The sequence below is a fragment of the Heteronotia binoei genome, chromosome 18 (assembly GCF_032191835.1).
Source record: "Heteronotia binoei isolate CCM8104 ecotype False Entrance Well chromosome 18, APGP_CSIRO_Hbin_v1, whole genome shotgun sequence".
NCBI classification, from domain to species: Eukaryota; Metazoa; Chordata; class Lepidosauria; order Squamata; family Gekkonidae; genus Heteronotia; species Heteronotia binoei.
The window spans coordinates 25,467,279-25,490,161 of record NC_083240.1 but is presented as its reverse complement, the minus strand read 5'-3'; the positions used below and the strand labels follow the sequence as shown (position 1 = coordinate 25,490,161).

At 44.4% G+C, this 22,883-nt stretch overlaps 1 protein-coding gene and 2 non-coding genes across 3 annotated transcripts; all 3 read right to left on the bottom strand.

Moving 5' to 3' along the window:
* Positions 1-1,849: 1,849 nt before the first annotated feature.
* CCT6A (chaperonin containing TCP1 subunit 6A) lies at positions 1,850-10,802 on the bottom strand. Its single transcript, XM_060258758.1, has 14 exons — positions 10,574-10,802; positions 9,309-9,372; positions 8,506-8,640; positions 7,714-7,887; positions 7,465-7,568; positions 6,682-6,792; positions 6,271-6,430; positions 6,033-6,115; positions 5,079-5,175; positions 4,568-4,715; positions 3,736-3,869; positions 2,866-2,968; positions 2,420-2,492; positions 1,850-2,156 (listed from the first exon to the last, which is right to left on the bottom strand). Exons 1-14 carry the CDS (start codon positions 10,708-10,710, stop codon positions 2,084-2,086), a joined length of 1,596 nt encoding a protein of 531 aa, XP_060114741.1. The 5' UTR covers positions 10,711-10,802; the 3' UTR covers positions 1,850-2,083.
* On the bottom strand, positions 6,896-7,033 carry LOC132587428 (small nucleolar RNA SNORA15). Its single transcript, XR_009556436.1, has one exon. It is a non-coding gene; the product is annotated as a small nucleolar RNA SNORA15 (small nucleolar RNA).
* On the bottom strand, positions 8,035-8,162 carry LOC132587429 (small nucleolar RNA SNORA22). Its single transcript, XR_009556437.1, has one exon. It is a non-coding gene; the product is annotated as a small nucleolar RNA SNORA22 (small nucleolar RNA).
* Positions 10,803-22,883: the final 12,081 nt, after the last annotated feature.

Sequence of the window (22,883 nt, the reverse complement as noted above, 5' to 3'; positions counted from 1 at the left end):
AAATTAAAGCTACTGACCAATTCCATACAAAACCCAGTACTATGGACATTCTGTACAATTTCTCCACGGAACCAACTGGAGAGCAAACATGGCTGAAGGATGCATGGTTTGCATATTTGTTAAACTGCATTACTAACCCTAAAGTTCATTTATATGCAGAGTACATCATGCGGAATGCTGGCCTGGATGAAGCACAAGCCGGAATTAAAATTGCTGGGAAAAACATCAACAACCTGATAGGCAGATGACACTACTCTAAGGCAGAAAGTGAGGAGGACCTAAAGTACCTGTTGTTGAGGGTGAAAGAGGAGAGCACAAAAGTAGGCTTGAAACTCAACATCAAAAAAACTTAAGATCATGGCATCTGGCCCCATCACTCCTTGGCAAATAGAAGGGGAAGACATGTTATTAGTGACAGACTTCACATTTCTGGGATCCAAGATCACTGCAGATGGTGACTGTAGCCATGAAATTAAAAGACGTTTGCTCCTTGGGAGGACAGCTATGACGAACCTGGGCAGTATAATAAAAAGTAGAGACATCACCCTGCCAACAAAAGTCCGTATAGTCAAAGTGATGGTATTCCCAGTAGTAATGTATGGCTGTGAGAGCTGGACCATAAGGAAGGTCGAGTGCAGAAGAATAAATGCTTTTGAGATGTGGTGCTGGAGAAGACTCTTGAGAGTCCCTTGGACTGCAAGGTCAAATCAGTCAGTCCTAAAGTGGTAGAGAAAAGATTGTTGCTATCCTCATCATGCTGGATGAATGACGAGAGAATGAAGAAGTGATCCTTTCTCAGCAAATCCAGTTAAAAGCTATACTAACCTAGGCATACCAGGAGGGTAATGACTGCACCTTGGCCTGGATGGCCCAGCCTGATTTCATCAGATCTTGGAAGTTAATAATAACAATAATAATAATACATTTTATTTATATCCCGTCCTCCCCGCCGAAGCAGGCTCAGGACGGCTCACAACATATAAATTCAATTTATAATAAAACATCAGCACAATTTGATAAATACATAATTCATTAATAAAACCATCAGTAACAATTAAAATTAACATTTACGGTGCTATATCTCGGATTTTCCTCAGTGAGATTTTGGTGGCTGGATATGTCTACAGCAGGTCTGTCTGTCTTGGGGTCTATATTGAAGCAAAGGCCATTTTAAAAAGAGTAGTCTTGCAGGCCCTACGGAACTGATCCAGACTTAGCATCCTGGTTAGAACTTGGATGGGAGACTACCAAGAAAGTCCAGGGTTGCTACAGAGACTGGCAATGGCAGACCACCTATGTTTATCTGCCTTGAAAACCCCATAAGGGGTCAATGTAAGTCGGCTGTGACTTAACAGCACTTTCCACCACCAGAATGACTGTCTTGGATCTAAGTCTCTGACATTCATTGGGTGACCTCAGGCCTTCCCTCTCTCCTATCACAGAGACATGGGAATAACTGCATATGCTGCCCTAAGGGCTGAAAGCAGAACCAATACAGTGCGTGTTTCATTTCCAGACTTCTATCTCCCTGCAGGCAGAGCCAGGTAAAAGAACATGCTCAAATGGAGAATAATAATGGATGGCAGAAAAAAAAACCCTTTTAAATGCCCTTCTAAACCACCCACCCACCCTCTCTAGGCCTAAGAGCTCAGAAAACAAAACACTTCCTTTCTACAGAAAGTCAGCTGTGGCATGACTGTTACACACAAAAATTATGGAGAACTAAGGCTCTATAAGCTCTTATTGACCAAGCTGAGCTGACACTATTGGCTCTCCGGTTTCCCTACCTCCTCCTACCAACAGACACCGCTCTTAAAATCAAAGCTCAGATAAAAATGACGCTGCAGCCTACGCCAAGAGCAGAACTGTTTATTGGGTAGAAAGACAGTAACTTCAGATGTACTAGTTCAGTGCATGTAAAAAATAAATAGTAACCAATTTCAGAATAGAAGCATGGGTGGCCAAGCTCCTGAAGAGGTAAAGAGACAACTCCTCCTGTTACTCTGAAGCTGGATGCTGGGCAGGGGTTGGACATGGCCTTGTACTAGATTTACAGATGCAGGGTACAAGTGCTCACTGGAGCTCAGCCTTTGAGAGATGACATTCCGGCTCGCATTATTTCATCGACCAAGAGAATGTTGCTAGCAATCACGGTGCTAAAAAAAGAAAAACAGATAAGTTTATATTAGTTGTACAGTTGGACTCAACCCAACCATTACACACACTCCTTCATCCTTTAGAAGCAGTCCAGAGTTCTCAGATGGTTTGGGACTTTCTTTTTTTGCAATTCAGAGAGAAACACTTACTACCCCAAAGGAAACACACACACACGTCTACCAGCCTAACAGCTGGCCTGCAATACAGATGGTACCTCTTTCTAAGTTAGTGCTATTTAAAAGTTCCTTTGTGTTTAGCTTACCATGAATGAAGTAACTGCTTTTTAACACTGTAATTATCCCAGACTCCAGTGGCTCCTGCCATCATTGGCTCACCTGCAATCACAAGAGATGCTGTTCTCAACAACTGTTGTGCTTGGTTTGGTTCAGTTATCCAATAAAGAAACTTGCTGCAGAAGCTGTTCACACTCCAAAACACTTCAGTATGGTTCCACTGATTTCCATGGAGGCAACCAGACCAGCAGGTCAACCAGGATATATGCCCATTCTCTGGTATGTATCCAAGCCGGTTGCTTGTTTTCAAAGTTTGCGTGAGGTTTGGGGGGGAGGGGGGGCGTTAACACACAAGGGGTCCGCAGTTACTCAGTAAAATGAATAACATTTCAATTGTCCAATTTAGCTTTGATCACAGTCCGCTGTAAAGTCTTATTCAGCCTGAAACCACACACACACTTTTCTGCACCCTTACCAGTGTTTAGATCAACACCGACGAGTTGTCCTGACTCAGCATATTCCGCTTGAACTTTCACAAGTGTTTCTTGAGGATCATAGCCTGAGTTCTGAGCAAGAACCTGACAGAATCAAAAGAAGTCAAAATGCTTTAGCTTCACTGGCACTGTTTCCACTGCTCAAGTAATCTGTCACTTTCCATGTCCATTGTAAACAACTAAACCACATGATACCAGCAGGTTTAAAGCATGTAAATACATCAGTCCTGATCTGGATGGCCCAAGCTAGCCTGATCTCAGAAGCTGAGCAGGGTCAGCCCAGGTTAGTATATAGAAGAAACACCACCAAATACCAGGTGGGGTTGCTGTACAGAGGCAGGCAATGGCAAACCACCTCTGAACATCTCTTGCCTTGAAAATCTTATGGAGTTGCTGCATGTCAGTTGAAACTTATCCTGACCTGGGTAGTCCAGGCTAGCTTGCTCCTGTAAGATCTTGGGAGCTAAGCAGGGTCAGCCTCTAGTATTTAGCAGGGTGACCTTTAAGGAATACCTGGGGTGTAATGCAGAGGCAGGCAATGGCAAACCACCTCTGAACATCTCTTGCCTTAGAAACAAGTCTAACTCAACACCTAGTAGTATGTAATGCTAAGCGAGCTAGAACTTCTGGCTGCCAGACAATCTTAGGATCTCCTGGCTATTCTACACACAATGCCATGCAATGTTAGCTGCAACTTGATGGCACTAATATATGCACAAGCCTATCAGGCATTTCACATTCCACTCCACACTTGCATCACACTTTTCAGACTGAGCCCTTCTAGGGTATTGTATCCCCCCGAGCCCCTGCATTTCAGAGCAAGAGAATTAGTATTTGTCAAAGTCTCATACCTTAGGGATGATAAGCAGAGCATCGGCAAAAGCCTGCACCCCAAGTTGGGCCCTTCCTTTGATACTGGACTTGTGTTTCACAAGAGCATCAGCAATAGCCACCTCGACTGCTCCAGCACCTGGTACTACACAGCCTATGAAAGGACACCACAATCATCAAACTGGCTGCATGAGACCCAGAAAACACACAAGGCTTCTGTTATGCACAAATTCAATCCTGAGCATAGTGGAAGTCTTCAGTGGCTCAGCCTGCTGGGAGTTATCATTTTAAGTACAAAAACTTAAGAGGACATACATTTATTTAGAGGAACCACCCAGGAGATAAGAGACCTCCTGGGATGATTCCTATAGTATACTGCTTTGAAATTCCACGAACAGAAAGCAGGCCAGTTTAAAACAAATACTTAACATCTTGTAACCACGATGCAACTGCCAACATGAATGGTGCAGCACCACGATCATGGATAGCAAGCAGTTTTACAGACAAATTCATTTCCCCTTTAAAACAGTGTCCCAGCTGTATCAGCACTACTGACATTTCAGGAGGCACTTCTAATCAAGCATAGACAGCTTCAAGAGGGAAATGGATAAACATATGGAGTAGAGGTCCATCAGTGGCTATTAGCCAGTGTATTGTTGAAGCTCTCTGTCTGGGGCAGTGATGCTCTATATTCCTGGTGCTTGGGGGGGGGGGGGGGCACAGTGGGAGGCCTTCTAGTGTCCTGGCCCTGCTGATGGACTTCTTGATGGTGCCGGGGGGGGTTTTGGCCACTGTGTGACACAGAGTGTTGGACTGGATGGGCCACTGGCCTGATCTTATGTTCTCACTTACCATCCTCAATAGCATTTTTGACAGCACGAAGCCCATCTCTGATGGCATCCTTGATTTGCGTCAGAGTGTGCTTATTGGGGCCCCGGATCAACAGTGTCACAGAACGAGGGTTGTCGCATTTTTCAATGAAGGTGTACTTCTCCTCACCCTGTACAAAGATAAGGAGCAAGAGGACACCTGAGCATCGCAGATGCAGATACAAAGGCAGACCACTGATTGCATACTGCTACTGGCTGAGCTGCCTCCTCCAATTCATTGAGGAACAGAAAAAAATCCAAAAGGGTGGCTGACAAAACATCTGCTGATCTGCCATTCAGCCGCTATTTTAAAACCACTGCAACTCTTTTCCAAGAATCTAGGGAGCTAATAGTCATTGCTGATCCCACAAAATGCTGACAAGTTTCACCCCGCATATTCGTTGAGCAACAGTATAGCTGGATTCACAGTGCTTCCACTGGAAGCCAGCTGTGACAAAACAAACAAAAAAGGAGAGAAATGTTTCTACACCTACCAGTGAGTATTCATACACAAGGCCTGCGTGTCCCAGGCAGTCAACAGAGATGTCGTCTACTGAATTCATAGCAACACCACCACAAGCAAGAGTCAACCTGGAAGGGGAAGAAGAGAGCCCACATTTCTTAGCATTGCAACAATCCCAAATGACAGAGGGAGGGAGGAACCATCCCAGTTCCAATGTGTTTTATAACACCATTCTCCCATTAAAAGTCACATTAACTTTAGTATTCAAAGAACACGGCGGATGAATATGGTACACATGAGAGGGGGGGAAAGCACCGGGGCGGGGGCGGGAGGGAAGCTAAGCACTGGAGACAAACTGAAGACCAAACGCATCACTGAGTGTGCTGTATACACTGCAGTCATGGCAGAAATATCCCACGCAGGATGGATTCCCTCCAATGTTCTGTTCTGTGTCAGGCAAGGAGGAAATCCAGGCTGGGCTACTGAACAGTACTGCATACATCCTGGGTGTTGCCAGATGATTTACAGGAAGAGGACTTGGAAGCACTTTCCTTCAAAAAACTACATCAACAGGCCTGTAAACTGTCTTGCTCAGGGGTGGTCAAATTGTGGCTCGGGAGTCACTTGTGGCTCTTTCACACATATTGTGTGGCTCTCAAAGCCCCCACCACCCCATCTGTCAGCTTGGAGAATGCATTTATAGTTAACGTTGCTTTCTTTCCCCCTTCCTCCCCCATCTATTTGCCTTCATTCCTTGTCTTGAAGTTCTCAAACATCTGACTCCGTTCTATGTGGCTCTTATATTAAGCAAGTTCGGCTATCCCTGCTCTAGCTGATAGCTCTTTACAGAAGTGAAGCTCATAGGGCCGCCCTGCACAATTTCCCCAGAGCTTGGGTACAGCTCTTTGGGAGCAGAGATAAGCAGAATAATCAATGGATGCCGTTCTGTGGTCACTCTGTACAAGTTTTAATTCTAAGCACTAACCTCTCCATGTTCCTGCGTTTTGCTCTGCGCAAAGCTATAATCCCTTCTTTTGCAAGGGCATCCAAGGAGAAAGGGTCAATCCCCTGAAAAAGAAATGCTGAATTATCAGTCAAAACAGAGGTGACCTTCTCAAAGCATTTCACAGGATTCATGGACATCTGCACATCACTAAGCTTGCCACACCAGAAAAAGCTCCATTTGCAGCCAGTTAGGTCAAACTACAAGCCTCTAATCTTACCTTTTGGTTGATAACAACGAAGCCTTTATTAGTATCTTTGCAGACGCTTCTTTTTAATTCGATAATTTTGTTCACTCGCTCTTCAATGAACTTCCTTTCCGCTTTCACTAGCTTCTCCCTTTCTTCTGCGCTCTTATAGAAGAATCCGGAGTTTACTTCTCTGAAAACCAGCAACCAACCACATTATCTGGACGCCGATATGTTAAAACTACGTAACCAGTGCTTGAACAGGCAAGAAATGGATCAAGGCTTAATGCAGCATAAGAGGAATTGGAGGCTTGTAGAGCTAGACTACTGCAGAATTTCTTGAGACCAGAGAAGTACTGTTAAAGAACCACTGCACAAGACACCCATCCTACCCACCCCCTTAAGAGCACCTCATCCAGGTCTGCAAACCCATCCAAAACTTACGTTTTTTCATACTCCAACGATACATTGCACGTAAGAATGAAAGCATCTTCAACTCTCTTCTTCATGTCAGGATGGCGAGCACCATGATCCAAGACAAGCCCTCTGATCAACCTGGTAAAAAATGGTTTGCTTTTCTTAGGAATTGAAGTTCTCTTATACACAGCCACAGGCACCTCCCACCATGCTGGCTCCTGCTGCCCAGTGGAGAATTCAGCTGTGTACCTGTTTTTGATGCAGGCATGCTGCCCGAGACACAGCATGCCATTAGGAATGCCCAAGACAGGAACTTTGTTCTTGCATGGTGTCTGACTCCATTAGCTACTATAAAAGCCAATGCAGAATTCACCCATGCTCTCAAACAAATATTTCTAGTTTGATTTCCATTCTCTTTCCTGTTTTGAATGCCTTGTGGAACTGCTTTGAGTAAAATGCAGTCTTGGCTGAGCTGATAAAGCAAAGAGTTCTGCCTAAAGCTCGTCTTTTGGCTAAAGAGAGCTCAGACTAACAGCTATCTAAGTGCACTGATGTTTCCCACTGAGTTGGGGAAGGCTGGTTAAAATATGCAATGCAGTTCTATCATTGATCTTTCAACAATGATCACATTAACTTTGTGTTTCATTCTAAAATGCTGTATCTTGCCATTTCCACCCCAAAGACAATTCAGAACAACATATTAAAAAGCAAAAATAAATAGAAATAAAAACAAGAGTAAATACGACAGAAACACAGCACAGAGCCAGGTTCAGCCTAAAAGCTCCTTGTAAAAACAGGTTTTGTACCTACGTTGTGTCAGTTTCAGATTTGTGCTTCATTTCCATAATTTCAACCATATAGAGGTCGATCGGCTCGCCTGGTTTTCGGATTGCCAGAATAGAATCCACTACAGCCTGATGATGGAAGAAATAGGAGTCTTATAAAAACATCATCTTCTACCCATTCCCCAGATGGTCATCATCTCCCCTCCCCATTTAAAGTACGAAAATTGCACAATTACTTAGAAAGGAGAAAATTTGAAGCCACCCGAACGCTTACCTCCGTTAAGACATCAGCGAGTTCAGCATGCACCTTGGTGCGAAGCGAGGTTCTGGCAACGTCCATCAGTGCTTCTCTATCCATTTCTTTTGTTACTTTGACTTGTTCCAGTACCTGAAGGGCTTTCTCCTTTGCAGCCTCAAACCCTTCTGTAACTATTCGAGGGTGCAAGCCCTGACACAAGAACAAACAAAAGTATATGACTGTTTCCTCCTCACTTTTAGTGGCTTACTTGGCAAAACGGAGAAGATAATTTAATAATGAGTCTCTGGATAAGCTTATCACCTTGGCTACAAGATGACATGTCTATGATTCTATGTAAACTGTATTGTCCTTTTGAATACATAGGAAAGATATTCTTTCCTACGTAGAGGGTAAAGTACAGATTATTCTAGCACAGAATTATGCCAAAAAGAGCTACATAGCCCACTTGGGTGTTCACTGTGCAAACTTGGGGTGTTAGAAGGCTCAACATCTCAGTGTGCTGCCACAATCAATTACGCCACAAAGCATCACATGATATCAACAAAAGAAAGTCCAGCCTTACAAACAGTTGAATCCATCCTTGTTAAAATAGAAACTCTGGTTTCCAAGACTAAAGTGCCAACACCCATTTCCCCCTTATGCAGAGGCACTCGGATGAAGACAGCACTGCTATGGCAATGGAACTCAACCTGAGTAAGCAACAATTAACATTTTGCTTCCAAAACATAATGGTAGTAATATATGGTAAACATAGACTGCTGAATGCTCACTGTTTGCTGTGTAAGTACAGAAACTACACAGACATACCTCTGAAATGTAGAGGTCTGCCTGCTTGAGCAGCTCTCCGATGATGAGGACATTTGAAGTGGTACCATCTCCGGTGATGTCATCCTGTGCTGTTGCTACTTTGGCTATCAAGGAGGCTGTTGGGTGCTGGATTTGCTGAGGAACACAAGAAGAAATGAGCAATGGCCGTACCATCCATTTCTCATTATTGCTGGGCTCCCCAATCAGCCTTGCTGTACTTGGCCCATCCATAGACACACAGCAGCATGACACCGCCCTCCCCCTGAACAGTCAGGAACAGCCTCTTAAGACTGAGCAAGACATTTCCGAGACAGCCGTACAACTCACTACCAACAAGCGTCTAAATTTCTGTTAAAGGCTTAACAATATAAAGGAAAACATTAACTCTGAAAAACATCCAATCTGCTGCACTCATCTTAACAGCAATGTTCACAAATCAAGCATGGTTTCCTGTTTGCTGAAGACAGTCCAGTGGTAGTATCTTTAAGCTAGATTTCACATGGTTTAAAAGGTATTCTGTCTTCAAATCTATGCCTCACAGAGAGAGGAAATTACACTCCTATGATTAATGTTTTGGTGCTTTATGTGTCAGGCTGTTACTGTGCCTTTTCTGCAAGTTCAAGGTGCCACATATAGTTTTTCCCTCCTCAGTTTTATCCTAACAACTCTATGAGGTAGTGTAGGCTGAAGTGAGTGAGAATAGCCCAAGGTTACCTAGTGAGCTTTATAGCAGAGAGGGGATTTGATCCCAGGGCCTCCCAGTGAAAATCCAGCACTCTTTCCACTTGAAGAAAAAGACTTACCATCTCATGGAGCAGTACGTTGCCATCTTTGGTAAGCTTGATATCTCCAGCACCAGACACAAGCCTGTAAGATTAAAAAAGAGAGAGAACTATCAACTTCTAGTCTTTAGATGTGGGTAACTGAGAATATACTGAATTCACAACCCTTCCCCCGATGCCACTCATTTGCTTGTTATGCAGAGAGAGAGAGCAACCATGGTTTTGTATCAGAATCTGCTGCTTTCCTCCAGCTCATCCCCTGCCTTTTCAGCCCTAACAGACCTGCATGATAGCCCACTTGTGCTGGAAAACTAACTAGGCTGCATCTCAAGCCAACCGTCTTCAACTACAGAGCTGTAAACAACTACTCCTGCAAATATGTTATATACAACAGAAGTAACATTACATCTAACATTTGAAAACCAAGAGAAAGCAGGTTTTGGCGGGGGTGGGGGGGGGGAAGAAAAAGGACAAAAATGGGAGCGACTAAACAAAGACCAGATCTGGGGGAGGGGGGAAATATATATATACACACTAAATTAAAACACATTCTATGTTGTTGGTTGGACTTCCCCAAGAGTCTTATGTCTGGAAAGGATACAGGTCACTGCTTAAGTAAAGGGTGACCAAATGGAAAAGGCAGACTGGCTCCTTTGTGCATCAGAAGCAGAGCTCAAGGAACAATAATGGCAAGTGCACATCATAGAAAACTGAAACTGCCTTATCTGGAGCCAGACTGTTCGCACAAGTAGGCCAGCACTACCCAGTTTGATCAGCAGCTGCCATGTCGTTCCCAACACCTATGTTTTTCCATAATACTAAACATCCCTGTTCTCACAACTGCTGCCTAGCAGTCCCCTGACCCAAAGACAATGACACCTCTGGAGCTTTCATGAGCACTCTTCTTCAGACAGAAATGAAGGCGGTGCTCTGCCTCAGGAAGTCTTCGAATGAAATCAATGGCGATGAACTACGCCCAATGTTTAATTCCCCACCCCCATCCATAGATCCGTCCAACCTCCCCACAGCCTTGAAAGAAAGCCATCTAAAATAACCGTATAGTGGCATCAAGTTCCGCAAGTCAATTCCCCCAACGTAGGCCAATAATATTCTGGCCGGAAGAGAGACTAGAAATGCTCTTAGTCCTACCCTCCTTAACAAAGGTCCCGCCAGACCCGCGTGCAGCGCTTCACACTCGCCTGCCGCGTGTCCCTCCCCCCCGCTTCCGCCCCTGAATGCCACGCCGGGTAACCCCACCTCCCGTCTCTTCCTTCCCCCACCCTTACATCTTCATGGTTCCTTTGGGGCCGAGGTTGGTCCTGAGGACGTCCTGCAGGCCCCGCGCTGCGCTGATGTTGACGGCCAAAGCCGCCTGCGCCCTCGCCACCTCGGCCTTGGGGTTGAGCGCCTTCACCGCCGCCATCTCGCCTCAGCTGCCGAGAAGGAGGGAAAGGAGAAGAGACTGCGCGCGCAACTCGCTGCCGGCTGGCTGAAAAAGGGATGGGCGAAAAAAACGCGATCTCATTGCCTCGCCCCCTTCTGGAAGGCTCCACCGCCGTTTGCGGCCGCTCATTGGCTTGGCCCCAAAGCCGAACCAGTTTTCAATTGGCCGACGGGGCGTCACTCAAGCATTGCGAGGCGGCTGCTTGTAAGCAGTTGGAGACCGTTACTAAGCAAAATGGCGGGCTGGGGCGCATAGAATACTTTAATAGCTTCTTTAGTACCCATGCAGTATTGCAGCCGCCTGTGCACACGTTCATGTGTGAATATATAAACTAAATAGGCGATATACGTAGAGGCAGATAGAGATATGTTAGGGAATTTTGGAGTACTTCTTAGGACTCCCATTCCTACAGAGTATAGTTCAGTAAGGGTGGAGGGGTGACTGGAAAGAACCCCATAGTTTTGAGAGAGACGAGAGAGAAGCCTGTTCCAAAATTAAACCATTTATTAAAAGTAAAACCATAATGCAAAAACCTTTCAAACATAAGGATTTAGTGAGCAGTATGGATATATTTGGTAGCTCTGACTCATGGCGTGAGTCATGTACCCAACTAGGGTTGCCAAGTCCAAGTCAAGAAATATCTGGGGACTTTGGGGGTGGAGCCAGGAGCAAGGGTGTGACAAGCATAATTGAACTCCCAAGGGAGTTCTGGCCATCACATTTAAAGGGATAGCACACCGTTTAAAATGCCTTCCTTCCATAGAAAATAATGAAGGATAGGGGCACCTTCTTCCGGGGCTCATAGAATTGGACCCCCTTGTCCAATCCTTTTGAAACTTGGGAGGTATTTTGGGGAGAGGCAGTAGATGCTATACTGAAAATTTGGCGCATCTACCTAAAAAAACAGCCCCCCCCAGAGCCCCCAATACCCGCAGATTAATTCCCCATCATTCCCTATGGGAATCGTTCATGGAGGTGCATAATGGCTGTGGGAGTGGGGCTTCCCCCGCCGCCAGCTGGCTGGGGGAGGGGGGAAGCCTGTAAAACCGGGGGATCCCCCGCTGGGACCTGGGGATTGGGAAGCCTATACCCAACCCCTATCATACTGTAAGGCATGAACTTTGACTTCGTTAAAATCAGGGCTTTGGGGGGGGAGGGTAGAAAAAGCCCAGCAGAAACTCTTTTGCATATTAGGCGACACCCCTGACACCAAGCCAACCTGAACTGCGTTCCTGTCCATTCTTGCTAAAAAACTGTCCTGGTTAAAACAATACTGTGAGGACAAGAAGCCCTGTCTCTTTAAATCATCTGTATATTACCAGTGGTACTGTATTTGTCAAGGGGGAATGATGGAGATGCATATAGATATTATGACTTCGAGGCTAACACTAAAGGAAGTCAACAGTTCTAGAGCAGAATGTACTGACAGAACAGGCCAGACTTGAGAGAGACATGCAAAACCTTAGGGGAAAAAGAACCAAGCAGGAATTGCTACCTACCAAACAGGAATTGCCCCAGTCTCACTTTGAAGTCCGCCACAAGATACATAACAAAAACAAACATAGATACATAGCATGTAATAATTTTAATGTTTTATAATTTTTATTTTACAGACACACACACATCGATCCAGGTGGGCAGCCATGTTGGTCTGAAGCAGTAGAACAAAGAAAGTCAAGTTGCATCTTTAAGACCAACAAAGTTTTATTCAAAATGTAAGCTTTTGTGTGCTAGAAGCACACTTCATCAGACAGTAATATGGAATGGCAAGTAGTCCTAAATATAGAGAAAGTGGGCAGTGAGTTAGTATGCAAAGTCATGGAAACGTTTTTTAGCAGATTAAAAGAATCACAAGTTGGGGTCTGGTGTTTCTTAGTTTGTGTTGACTGGGCTGAAACAACAACGAAGGGTAATACGTTGGAATAGCAGATTGATGTCTATGTCATGAACAGCTCAATCCAGAGAACTGCCGTGTAGCTGCACTCGAGTGCAGAACTAGCATAGGCAGACGCAGTAGGCTCCCAAAGGAGAAACGTTACGCCACATGTGGAGGGAGAGCACAGGCCCATGTGCACGCCATTGGCCCGCTACTGAGACGGGGTGGGTGAGGCATAGGCTCGCATGGGACCACGGGATTGGCCAGCTCGTTGCATGTGACCGGGAGAGGGGGTGGAAAACCCGCACCTGAGAGGCCGTCAATCCTCTCACACCCTCTTGCTGTCAGACACTCTGCCAATGGCAGACAGACGGGCAGAGGCATACGCAGACAAACAAGAACCACTAAGTGCAGGAATTTGCTGCCCTAAACAGTGGCTGGAATGTGTGTTGGGGAGCGGGCAGACCACCAAGTCCAAAAGACACCCCCCACCACCACCAAGGGGATTGATGAGGCAATCAAACCACTCCTTAAGGGGTTTGTGAGCTTCTGCAGTGGTGGAGGCTACCTTTGTTTTTGGTTTCAATGAGTGCCTATGAGACATGCTGTGGTTTTTGCAGACATAACATTGTGCCTCTCGAGGGGGACGTATCATGGCCCAAACCCCTCAAGGAGCCACCTAAGGCTGGCTGTGCCCCCAACTCCACCCCCTCCCACGCCTGAGCGCTGCACTCCGCAGCACTTCTGCCAACACTCTGGCGCAGCCCTCAGGTGCCACTGCTCTCGGGGGGAGCAGTGCTCTGGCGGCCCCCTGCCCATGTAACTCCCTTCCTCTGCAGCAGGGCCGAATTTACATGAGCGCAAATGCTTCTTGCGCCCATGTAGTGGATCGTCCGCTCCCAAAAGACTTTCTGCCCCTGCCCCCCCTTAGGATTGTGCTCTAAATATCCTGGGTGTGAGGTGCAATAAATGAGAGACTGTTGTAATGTTAGCTCTGGGTTAAAATGAGTAAAATGGGTTAAAATGAGAAACCTATGCCCTCATTTTAACCCAGAGCTAACATTACAACAGGCTCTCATTTATTGCACTTCACACCCAGGATATTTAATTCCATAGACATTGATCTGCTATTCCAATTTATATTACCCTTCGTTGTTGTTTCAGCCCAGTCAACACAAACTAACAAACACCAGACCTCAACTTGTGATTATTTTAATCTGCTAAAAAACGTTTCCATGACTTTGCATACTAACTCACTGCCCACTTTCTCTATATTTAGGACTGCTTGCCATTCCATACTATATGATGAAGTGTGCTTCTAGCACAGAAAAGCTTACATTCTGAATACATACACGTAAACATACTTTTTTTTTGTATTTTGTGTGTGTGTGTTCGCACACACATCTGAAAATCATGGCAACCTCTGGTGACTGACCTCTTCTGGGGGTCTGTAGGGTATTCAGAGAGGTGGCTGAATAAAGCCTGTCCCTGCTTCCTGACTGCTGGTATTCTAAGGAGGTCTCCCATCCAAGTACATGCCAAAGTCAACCCTGCTTAGCTTCCAAGATCTGATGATCCAGGTCAGGGCATATATGCATACTTTTAAATGTTTTCATATGCATTTATATTCATATATATGTATTCATATGTAGATAGATATGGGTGGGGGTACATTGTTATTACGAAATGAATATGTATTGCAAAAATGTTGTGTTGTGGTTAGAGTATTGGACAAGGATCTTGGATTCAGATTCTCACTTTGCCATGGAAACTGTCTGGTGAGCTTGGGCCATTCATGTACTTTCTGCCTAACCTGTCTCACAGCCTTGTCCAAATAAAAAGGAAGCAAGAACAGAATGTAGGCTGCTTGGGGTCTAGGGGGAGAAAGACAAGGTATACATTAAGTAAATAAAAAGGATTATTAAAATATGAGATAAGATATATACCATAAAATTTCAAGATTAAAACTTCCTTAAAATTCTCATATAATTATAGTGTGAGAGTCTGACACAGTGTTTTTATATCATTTCTTTTAAAGATTCATGTTCCACTTTTCTCACTATCACTCTTCCTCCAAGGTGCTGCTGACTGAGGGTTGCATACATAGGTCTTTAAAAAACAGTACTTGGTGGTACAGAGTACCAGCACTTTCCCCAGAGATCTTCCAAGTCCTTATCATGTGTTGACCTGCCCCATTCAGCTAGAGAAATAGAGAGCAGATCATCAGGAACAACCTAGTGAGGATCTGCTGAGGGAGAGGGGAACTGGTGGAAATCGGTATCACATTATATAAGAGTAGTAGCACCTTTTTCACACACACACACACACAAAACAAACTGGGTCTTCTCCATTTTAAGCCAAGGTGTGAAGTAGGTCTGGCTGAGTGGCCCATGGTGGTCCCATTGAGCTTTATCAATATGCCATGGCTGAGAGGTTTTTGAAACATGCCTCCATAGTCAAATGTTTGATGCTCTAGCCCGGAGTGACCAAACCTGCTTAACATAAGAGCCACAAAGAATAAATGTCAGTTTGAGAGCCACAAGACATGAATGTCAGATGTTTGAGAGCCACAAGACATGAACATCAGATGTTTGAGAGCCACAAACAGGAAGGGAGGGAGGGAGGAAAATAGATGGAGGAGGGAGAAGGGAGAGAGAGGTGGAAAGAAATAAACTAAATACATTCTCCAGGCCACCAGCTGTCTTTGCTGGAAGAAGTGATTTAAAGAGACAAATGCCTTCCCCAAGCTGGCTTACAGGGTGGTGGGGGCATCAAGAGCCACACAATAAGTGTGAAAGAGCCACATGTGGCTCCAGAGCCAAAGTTTGGCCACCCCTGCAGTCTAGCCACTTTTCTAAAACAAAGGTCATAACAGTGAACATATATTTATAATCAGCAAGAGTTTTCACCAATGAGTTATATGTGCATCCAAATAGTTGGATGGCGACTGATAAATGTGACTTTAGTACTTTGTACTGGTAATTTTAAATTGTTTAAATTGGTTTTTAATTGTAAGCTGCCTTGTATACCCATCATAGAATGAATAAAATAAACCAGTACAAATAAAATACAGATTTGCCATATTCTTTCTGAGGCAAGAACAAAGCACAGTGACAAATACATTCTATTTATGTCTCCAGTCAATCTCAGATGTTATTATGTATATCCACAACTGATTATGAGTTATTGTTTGAAGTACTGAAGTTTTTTTCTGTCTGTATATTTATGTAATGTAGTTATGGAAATACATAAATGTACGTGTGCGCACGTGTGTGGTTATATATTAAAATATTTTGCATTTGATATTCTGATGTGGGCATACATAGAGGCTTTCTGGTGTACATCTTTTTACATTGTCTTAAATTTTGATTTTGATTGTTTTCTATTATAATTATGTACTAGTGGTTTTAATAGTGTCAGCAAAGGGTTCATTGAAGTTTCAAAATGATCAGGCTTGTCTTTGTTAAAAACTAAGTTTCATTTATTGATTACAACAATGTTACTCTCTACATGGATTCATTGAAACTGATAACAGATAGCTTGAACCATTGGCATTTATGAATACACTTCAAAGGCTTTGGGCTTTAAACTACTTCTCATAATAAAACTACAGTCGTCCCTGCAAGTAACACTTTCACACGCCCGCTTATCTTTTACCGGTGATGGTTACATTCCCCCCCCCTTGGTGATGTCCTTGCTTTGCTCAGGAGGCGCCAGCGAGGCTAGCTGAGCGCTCTGCACTTCAAAGGCCTTACTGGCCTTTGGAGTCTTGGCAACTTCTATTCCCACCCCTCCTCCTTTCCTTGCAGGGCACACGGGTTAGTAGCATAGAATTTTATTCAGTAATGATATTAGTAAGCAGGGATTAAATACATTCATCAAGCAAAGTAACTTCAATGAAGCATGGTCTGACAAATAGATTATGATGAATTGTTAACATTCAGAATTTATATCAGATGTCAGTATATAACATTCTTTGCAATTTCAGTGTTTCACTGTGGAAATGTTAACTAACTAATTTAATTTTCCAGGTATTTGTAGCTTCAGACTGCACTTCAGACTCTTCTTGGTGGCTGTATTTCATGAAAAGGGGGAAAGGTACCTGAATTTCTTGCTCTATTTGCATTTATTGCCTATATTGATTTTTTTCCCCCTCTAAACATTTAAAGGGTCGATTTCATCTGGACTTTTCCCATAGCCACCTGCATTTACATAGGGTTTCTATAAATCAGTATTAATAACCATAACATCTAGCTCTGAAAGGTAGACCACTATCATAATACCTATATGAGGTACATATAGATATAGGATCTTTCGCTGTTAACTGTGACTTGCCAAGGCATCAGGTAAATTCTGGAAATGGCATATGGAGAGCCAATATGGTGCAGTGGTTAGTGTTGGATTTGGAAATCATAGATTCAAATCCCCACTCTTCCATGAAAGCTTGCTGGGTGACCTTGGGCCAATCACATGCTTCATCTAACCTACCTCACAAAGTTGTTGCAAGGATAACAGGAGAGAAGAACAATGTAACCCACTTTGGGTCCCCACTGGGGAGAAGGAAAGGTCCCCTGTTCAAGCACTAGTTGTTTCCGACTCTGGGGTGACGCTGCTTTCACAATGTTTTCATGGCAGACCTTTTTACGGGGTGGTTTGCTATTGCTTTTCCCGGTCATTACACTTTCCCCCCAGCAAGCTGGATACTCATTTTGCCGACCTCAGAAGGATGGAAGGCTGAGTCAACCTCGAGTCAGCTACCTGAACCCAGCTTCTGCCGGGATCAAACTCAGGTCATGAGCAGAGGGCTCTGACTGCAGTACTGCAGCTTTACCACTCTGCGCCACTGGGGAGAAGGCAAAGTATAAATGAAGCAAATAACTAACTAAATAATTTAAGCCTGGGATTTTCTAGCTCATGTTGCAGTACCAGCTCAAGATCTTGTATGTGTGAAGCTGCCATTTCAAATACACCTGCTTGAGGGGAAATACTCACTGATTTCAGATGGATTTGATTCTGAGTAAACATGCTCAGAACTGGGTTGTGTGAATCACACAGAAAGAAGAGCTTTGCCAATGTGCAGCTTCTCCCTGCTTACAGGCTTACTAGGCTGTTTGGCACCTTCAGCAAGGCTAATTTCTGGTGCCCCCCCCCCCCACTGCAATGATAATGTCACCGAGTCACATGGGGGGTGCCCAATTCAGTACCCCCAGGAAGCCGGCGCCCTAGGCAATCACCTTGTTTGTCGAGTGGCAGGGCTGGCCCTTCCTGCTTAGCACTCTGAAACAGAAGCTGGTGAGGTTGTTTGTCACTTGCAGTAGAGGACATATTTAGAAGATGCCCAGAATAACTCTTGTGAATAAGTATGCATTTTCCTTTCCCTCCCGTTAAGTCATATGTAGAAGGTCCCAGGTTTGGCCCTCAGAATCTCCAAGTTGAAGGATCTCAGGGTAGCAGATGCTACAAGATATTTTTTTTTCCTAACTGACTCATGCAGAGCCGTTGCCAATAAGAATAGAGTGCTGATCTAGATGGAGCAAGAGCCAGAGGCTACATAAAGCAGTTTCTTATGTTTGTATAGGGATTTATGTGCTGCAATAGTTTGCTTGAAATTTTTATGATTGTTTGTTTGACGTTTTAGCCAGTAGAGGGCAATACAGCCATTCCTAACTGGAAAAGTTATATAAACTTGCATCTACCTGTACTTGGTCAGAAATCAAAGCTTATGTAAGCTTGCATCTACCTGTACTTGGTCAGAAACCAAAACTTCTCAGACGGTTTACGTGAACCTCCCCTCTTGGGAATTCAGAAAATAACTTCTTGAGTCTGGCACTCAGTCTGAGCCACAGATGTATCCTGGAAGTTTATTTATTGCAGGATTTACACCCTGTTAAAACAAATGGGCGTCTTGTGACCCCCTTAAAGACGAATACATTTTTTATTCTAGCTTTCATGTTGTGCCAGGATAGTCATGTTTATTTTGTCTGCAACAGACTAACACATCTAATCCTTTGGAATTACATGTGGTGTTGAATCAATTAAGCAGTGCCATCATCAGTATCTTTAGTACTTTTCAAAGTTAAAAAAGGTCCCTGCCCCAAGAAACCTACAAACTAAAAACTGATATAAAGGAACAAGAAGAGGATTCGTTCCAGTCACAGTACTTAGGATGTGATTCAGTGCTGGGACATAACCCTTGAATCCCCCTAATAAATCAAATCCTGCGCATTGTAATTGGAATGTAAAAGGTAGGTTTTGAGGAAGGTGGGTTTTGTGGAAGGAGTTTTGACAAGGCTTTTTTTCTGAGTGTAAACACCATTGAATAAAAGGGGTCTTATTTCTTAGCAGATTTGCTTAGGATTGCCTCCAGTAAGTGAGAGAGATGCTCTAGGAGGCGGTTTAAGCCACAAGGGCCAGAGAGGAAGAAAGGGCAGAGTTGTTTGAGGGAGCTGTTGACATGAGATCAGCGGAGCTGGATGGGATGAAAGAGGAGTGGGGAAATAACGGGGGGGGGGGGACACAAGGCCATGCAGGGAGTTGAAAATAAAGACAAGGAATGTATGGTGGATGTAATTTTGTTAAATGGCGGTGCGAATAAGGAACTGACCTTTCAGAAGAAAGGACCTCTGGCAAATCAAAGACCACTGCCCGATACTGAAAAATGAGCTTTTGTTTTGGGGTAGTCCGGGAGTGCTTTCGAATTGTATCAGTCTTTCTTTAATGAGAAGACCCCTGACAGCAGCCCCAAAGGACAACTTTCCCACCACTGTCTGCCCACATTCCCCTAAAACATGGAATGCTAAGGCTTTCTGTTCATTGAGCCCCGTGTGCCTAGTCCGTGCTCCGCGCACTGGCTTCACGGCAGGCAAAACCATGGGCGGTGGGAATGTTTATATCAAAAGAAAGCCTGCAAGAGGCAAATTCAGGACCTGACCTGCAGCATGTGGCCTAGCCCCCCGCCCCGCTTCTGGCCAATCCCCATGCAGTCTATACTGTTTAGAACCGCATCTGATCTCAGCGTGCTCCACATGCTGTTCCTGCTTCGCCTCTCCTTGGCAGGCTCCCCCCACCCCTAACTCCGAACCCAGTTCTCCTGGTTCAGCGCGACGAGGCCTTCTTCGCCCCACAGCTCCTGGAAACTTTGCAAGTTCAAGGTGACTTCGCCCATTCTCCTCCTCCTCCTCCTTCCACACGCAGCTTGGTGTCTGCCGGCTCCTGCCTAGCCAATCAGGGAGCAAGCAGGGCTGGCTTTGAGGGGCTCCTCCCCCGCAAAGGGCGAAATTACACCTCTTTGTAAATAGCCACTTTCATGTCGGCAACGATTTTTTTTTTTAAAAGAAAGGATTGTCCGAGCTTACTCAGCAGAATCCGCCGCAGCTGTTGACGAAATGTGGCTGACTTCCAGATCACTTGGTGCCCGGGCATCGATGTGACTGAAGGGCTTAGCTGATTCTTTTCCGTGCGGCACAGCCAGTAGGTGTCCATCGGCTACAGCGACAATTGCAACAGGAACCACAACGCCGTAAGTTCCCATGAGCTTGGGCTCGGGGGATCGAGTTTGGTTTCCTTTCTGTCCAGTTTTGTGACACTCTTTCCCTCTCCATGTGGTTCCGACTTTGCTTGTTTAGAACTGACAGCTAGCGCTGGTAATTTTCCTCCAATTCCCTCTGCTGGTGGCTATTTTTTTTGCAGCGGCAATGGAAAGGTGCAAGGCCTGTTTTGTAACAGCAGGATGGATGAATGATGCAATTCTGCACGGGGGCATCATCAGCAACTTACTGGGGAACAGAGACTTGCTGGCATGTACTGGATGTGACCTTCTGGTTCCTTTTTTTCTTATTAGCATATTTTCGGAAGGATAGATGAAGGAACTTCAATACCCAAACTGTAAACACAGTTACAGACAAAGTTACAAACAATTATTTCACTGAGTTTAGGAAGTATTATCTGTTTGCTGCACATATTACACTGCATTGCTTTCTGATAATGTAATACCATTTTATGCATTATATTTGCACTCTGTATCATGCCTAACATGTTATGCTTATTCAGATTTCTGCAGTCCTTGTCCTAGTACGTTGCTTATCAGATGTCTCCTTGTATTGATTGTATCAGTTTATACTGTGTAATCCACTTTGAGTCTCAATAGGAGAGGTGGACTATAAATTATAACTACATAAGTGCCATTGAGTGACAATCAACTTATGGCGACCCTGCCAAGGGGTTTTCAAGGCAAGTGAGAAGGAGAAGTGGTTTGCCATTGCCTTCCTCTGTAAAATCTACTTTGGTGTTCTCCCATCCAATTCCCAAGACTATAACTGTAGTAAAGAAATAAATTGTGAAGAACATAAGAAACACATTGCTGGATCAGACTGAAAGTCTATCTAGTCCAGCACCCTGTTTCCAACAGTGACCAACCATATGCTTCTGGAAAGCAACAACTATCCCTGGCTGTACATCTGTAACAGTTCTGAACTAACACCAAGGATACCTGAGTTCAACTCCTTGGTTAGCCTTGACTGTCAGCCTAACCTACCTCACAGGATTGTTGTGAGCATGAAGGGAGGGTGAGGGGAACAATGTATGTTCCTTCCTTGGAGGAAGATCAGGATAAATGTGTGACTCAGAGTCACAAATTGTACAAGGAAGAGATAGATCGTGGTGAGGAACTGTCCATTTTTCTCCATTAATCCTTTCTTAAAGCCACTTAAATCACCATCACATCTTTTGGCAGAGGATTCCATAAGTTCAGGATGCTTCATGTGAAGAAATATTAGTGAAAGATAATGTAGAATTCTACAAAGTCTGGAAACTTCTATTTGCTTTTATTAACAAAAACAAGTGCATCAAAAACCAATCTAAAGGTGACTATCTGTAAAAGACAAAACAAGATCTTGCTTCAGTTGACTCCTCCCTTAATGTTGCTCCAGTAATGATTTATGTAAATACAGTTCAATTACCTTAGGCTGTAATCCTGCATTCAATTATCCTGCATACATTTTGACTGGAAAGTACCTGATGTAACTCAGTGCAGGATTGCAGCTTCTATTTGCATAAAGCATTCTTGCAGCAGTATTCATTTCTCGCAGGATTTTGTGTGTTTTGGCATAGAGGGTGATGTTCTGGGCTGGTCAATGAATCAGTAAAGGAACAGAACAAAAGTAGCCTAGGATAAAAGCGACCTTGAGATAGGGCAGGAGTTCCCAGCCTCTTTGAGCCTGTGAACACCTTTGGAATTTTGACACAGGGTGTCACAAAATGGCTGCCACAGAAACAGGAGCCAGCTTTACAATAGCTACTGCATCTTACCTTCAGTCACACAGCAAAGATCCTCATGCTGTGGTAGTAGCTTCTGTCAAAGCAACATTTCTAAAAATCTGCACAGCCAGTTCACATCTTCAGTGACCAATCAGAAGCCTTGCTGTGCAGAAGCTCCACTCAGCCCCACTCCAATCCACTTCTTGAAAAAACAGGTGTGAGGAAGGATGTTTGTGGGTACCAACACTGAGAGGAAAGGTGTTGGTGGACAACAATCCTGAGAGACAGTTTGGTGTAGTGGTGGACTCCTCCACATGCAGCTGCTGGGTGACCTTGAGTCAGCCACAGTTCTCACAGAATTGTTTTGCTCAAGAGCAGTTCTCTGAGAGCTCTCTCAGACCCACCTACCTCACAGGGTATCTGTTGTGGGGAATGGAAGGAAAGAAGATTTTAAGCTACTCCGAGACTCTGAGTGAAGGGCAGAGTAAATTCAATCTCTTCTTCTTCTCTGGGACGGGATCGGAGCCACTCCCCAGTCAATAGAAACCCTTCTGATTCTGAGCCTCCAATAGTCACTGCATCTCCCATAGCAGCCAAAAAGACTTAGGCAGAGTTTTGAGAAGGGATTTGAATGAGGTATTGAGACCATGCCACAAATATTTTATTCAAAAAAGAAGACAATTTGATGTGAAAGACATATGAACAGCAAACTGCAAGCAGGCAGATTTCAAACTTGGTAGTTCATGTAAGCCACTTAGAAAAGTGGCCTAGACATATTTTCAATATGTATGTATGTATGTTCCATCAAGTTGCAATTGACGTATGGTGACCCCAGCAAGGGACTTTCAGGTCAAGCATGAGGCATGGCCTTCCTCTGAAATCTCTCTTGGTGGCCCCCATCCAGGTACCAACACGGCTGAGCATCTGAAATAGGATAATGCTGGCAAATACCATTCAAAATCCCATGTTTTAAGTAGAGAAAGAGAATTCCAGATAACTTCCACCCACTAACAGGAAGCAT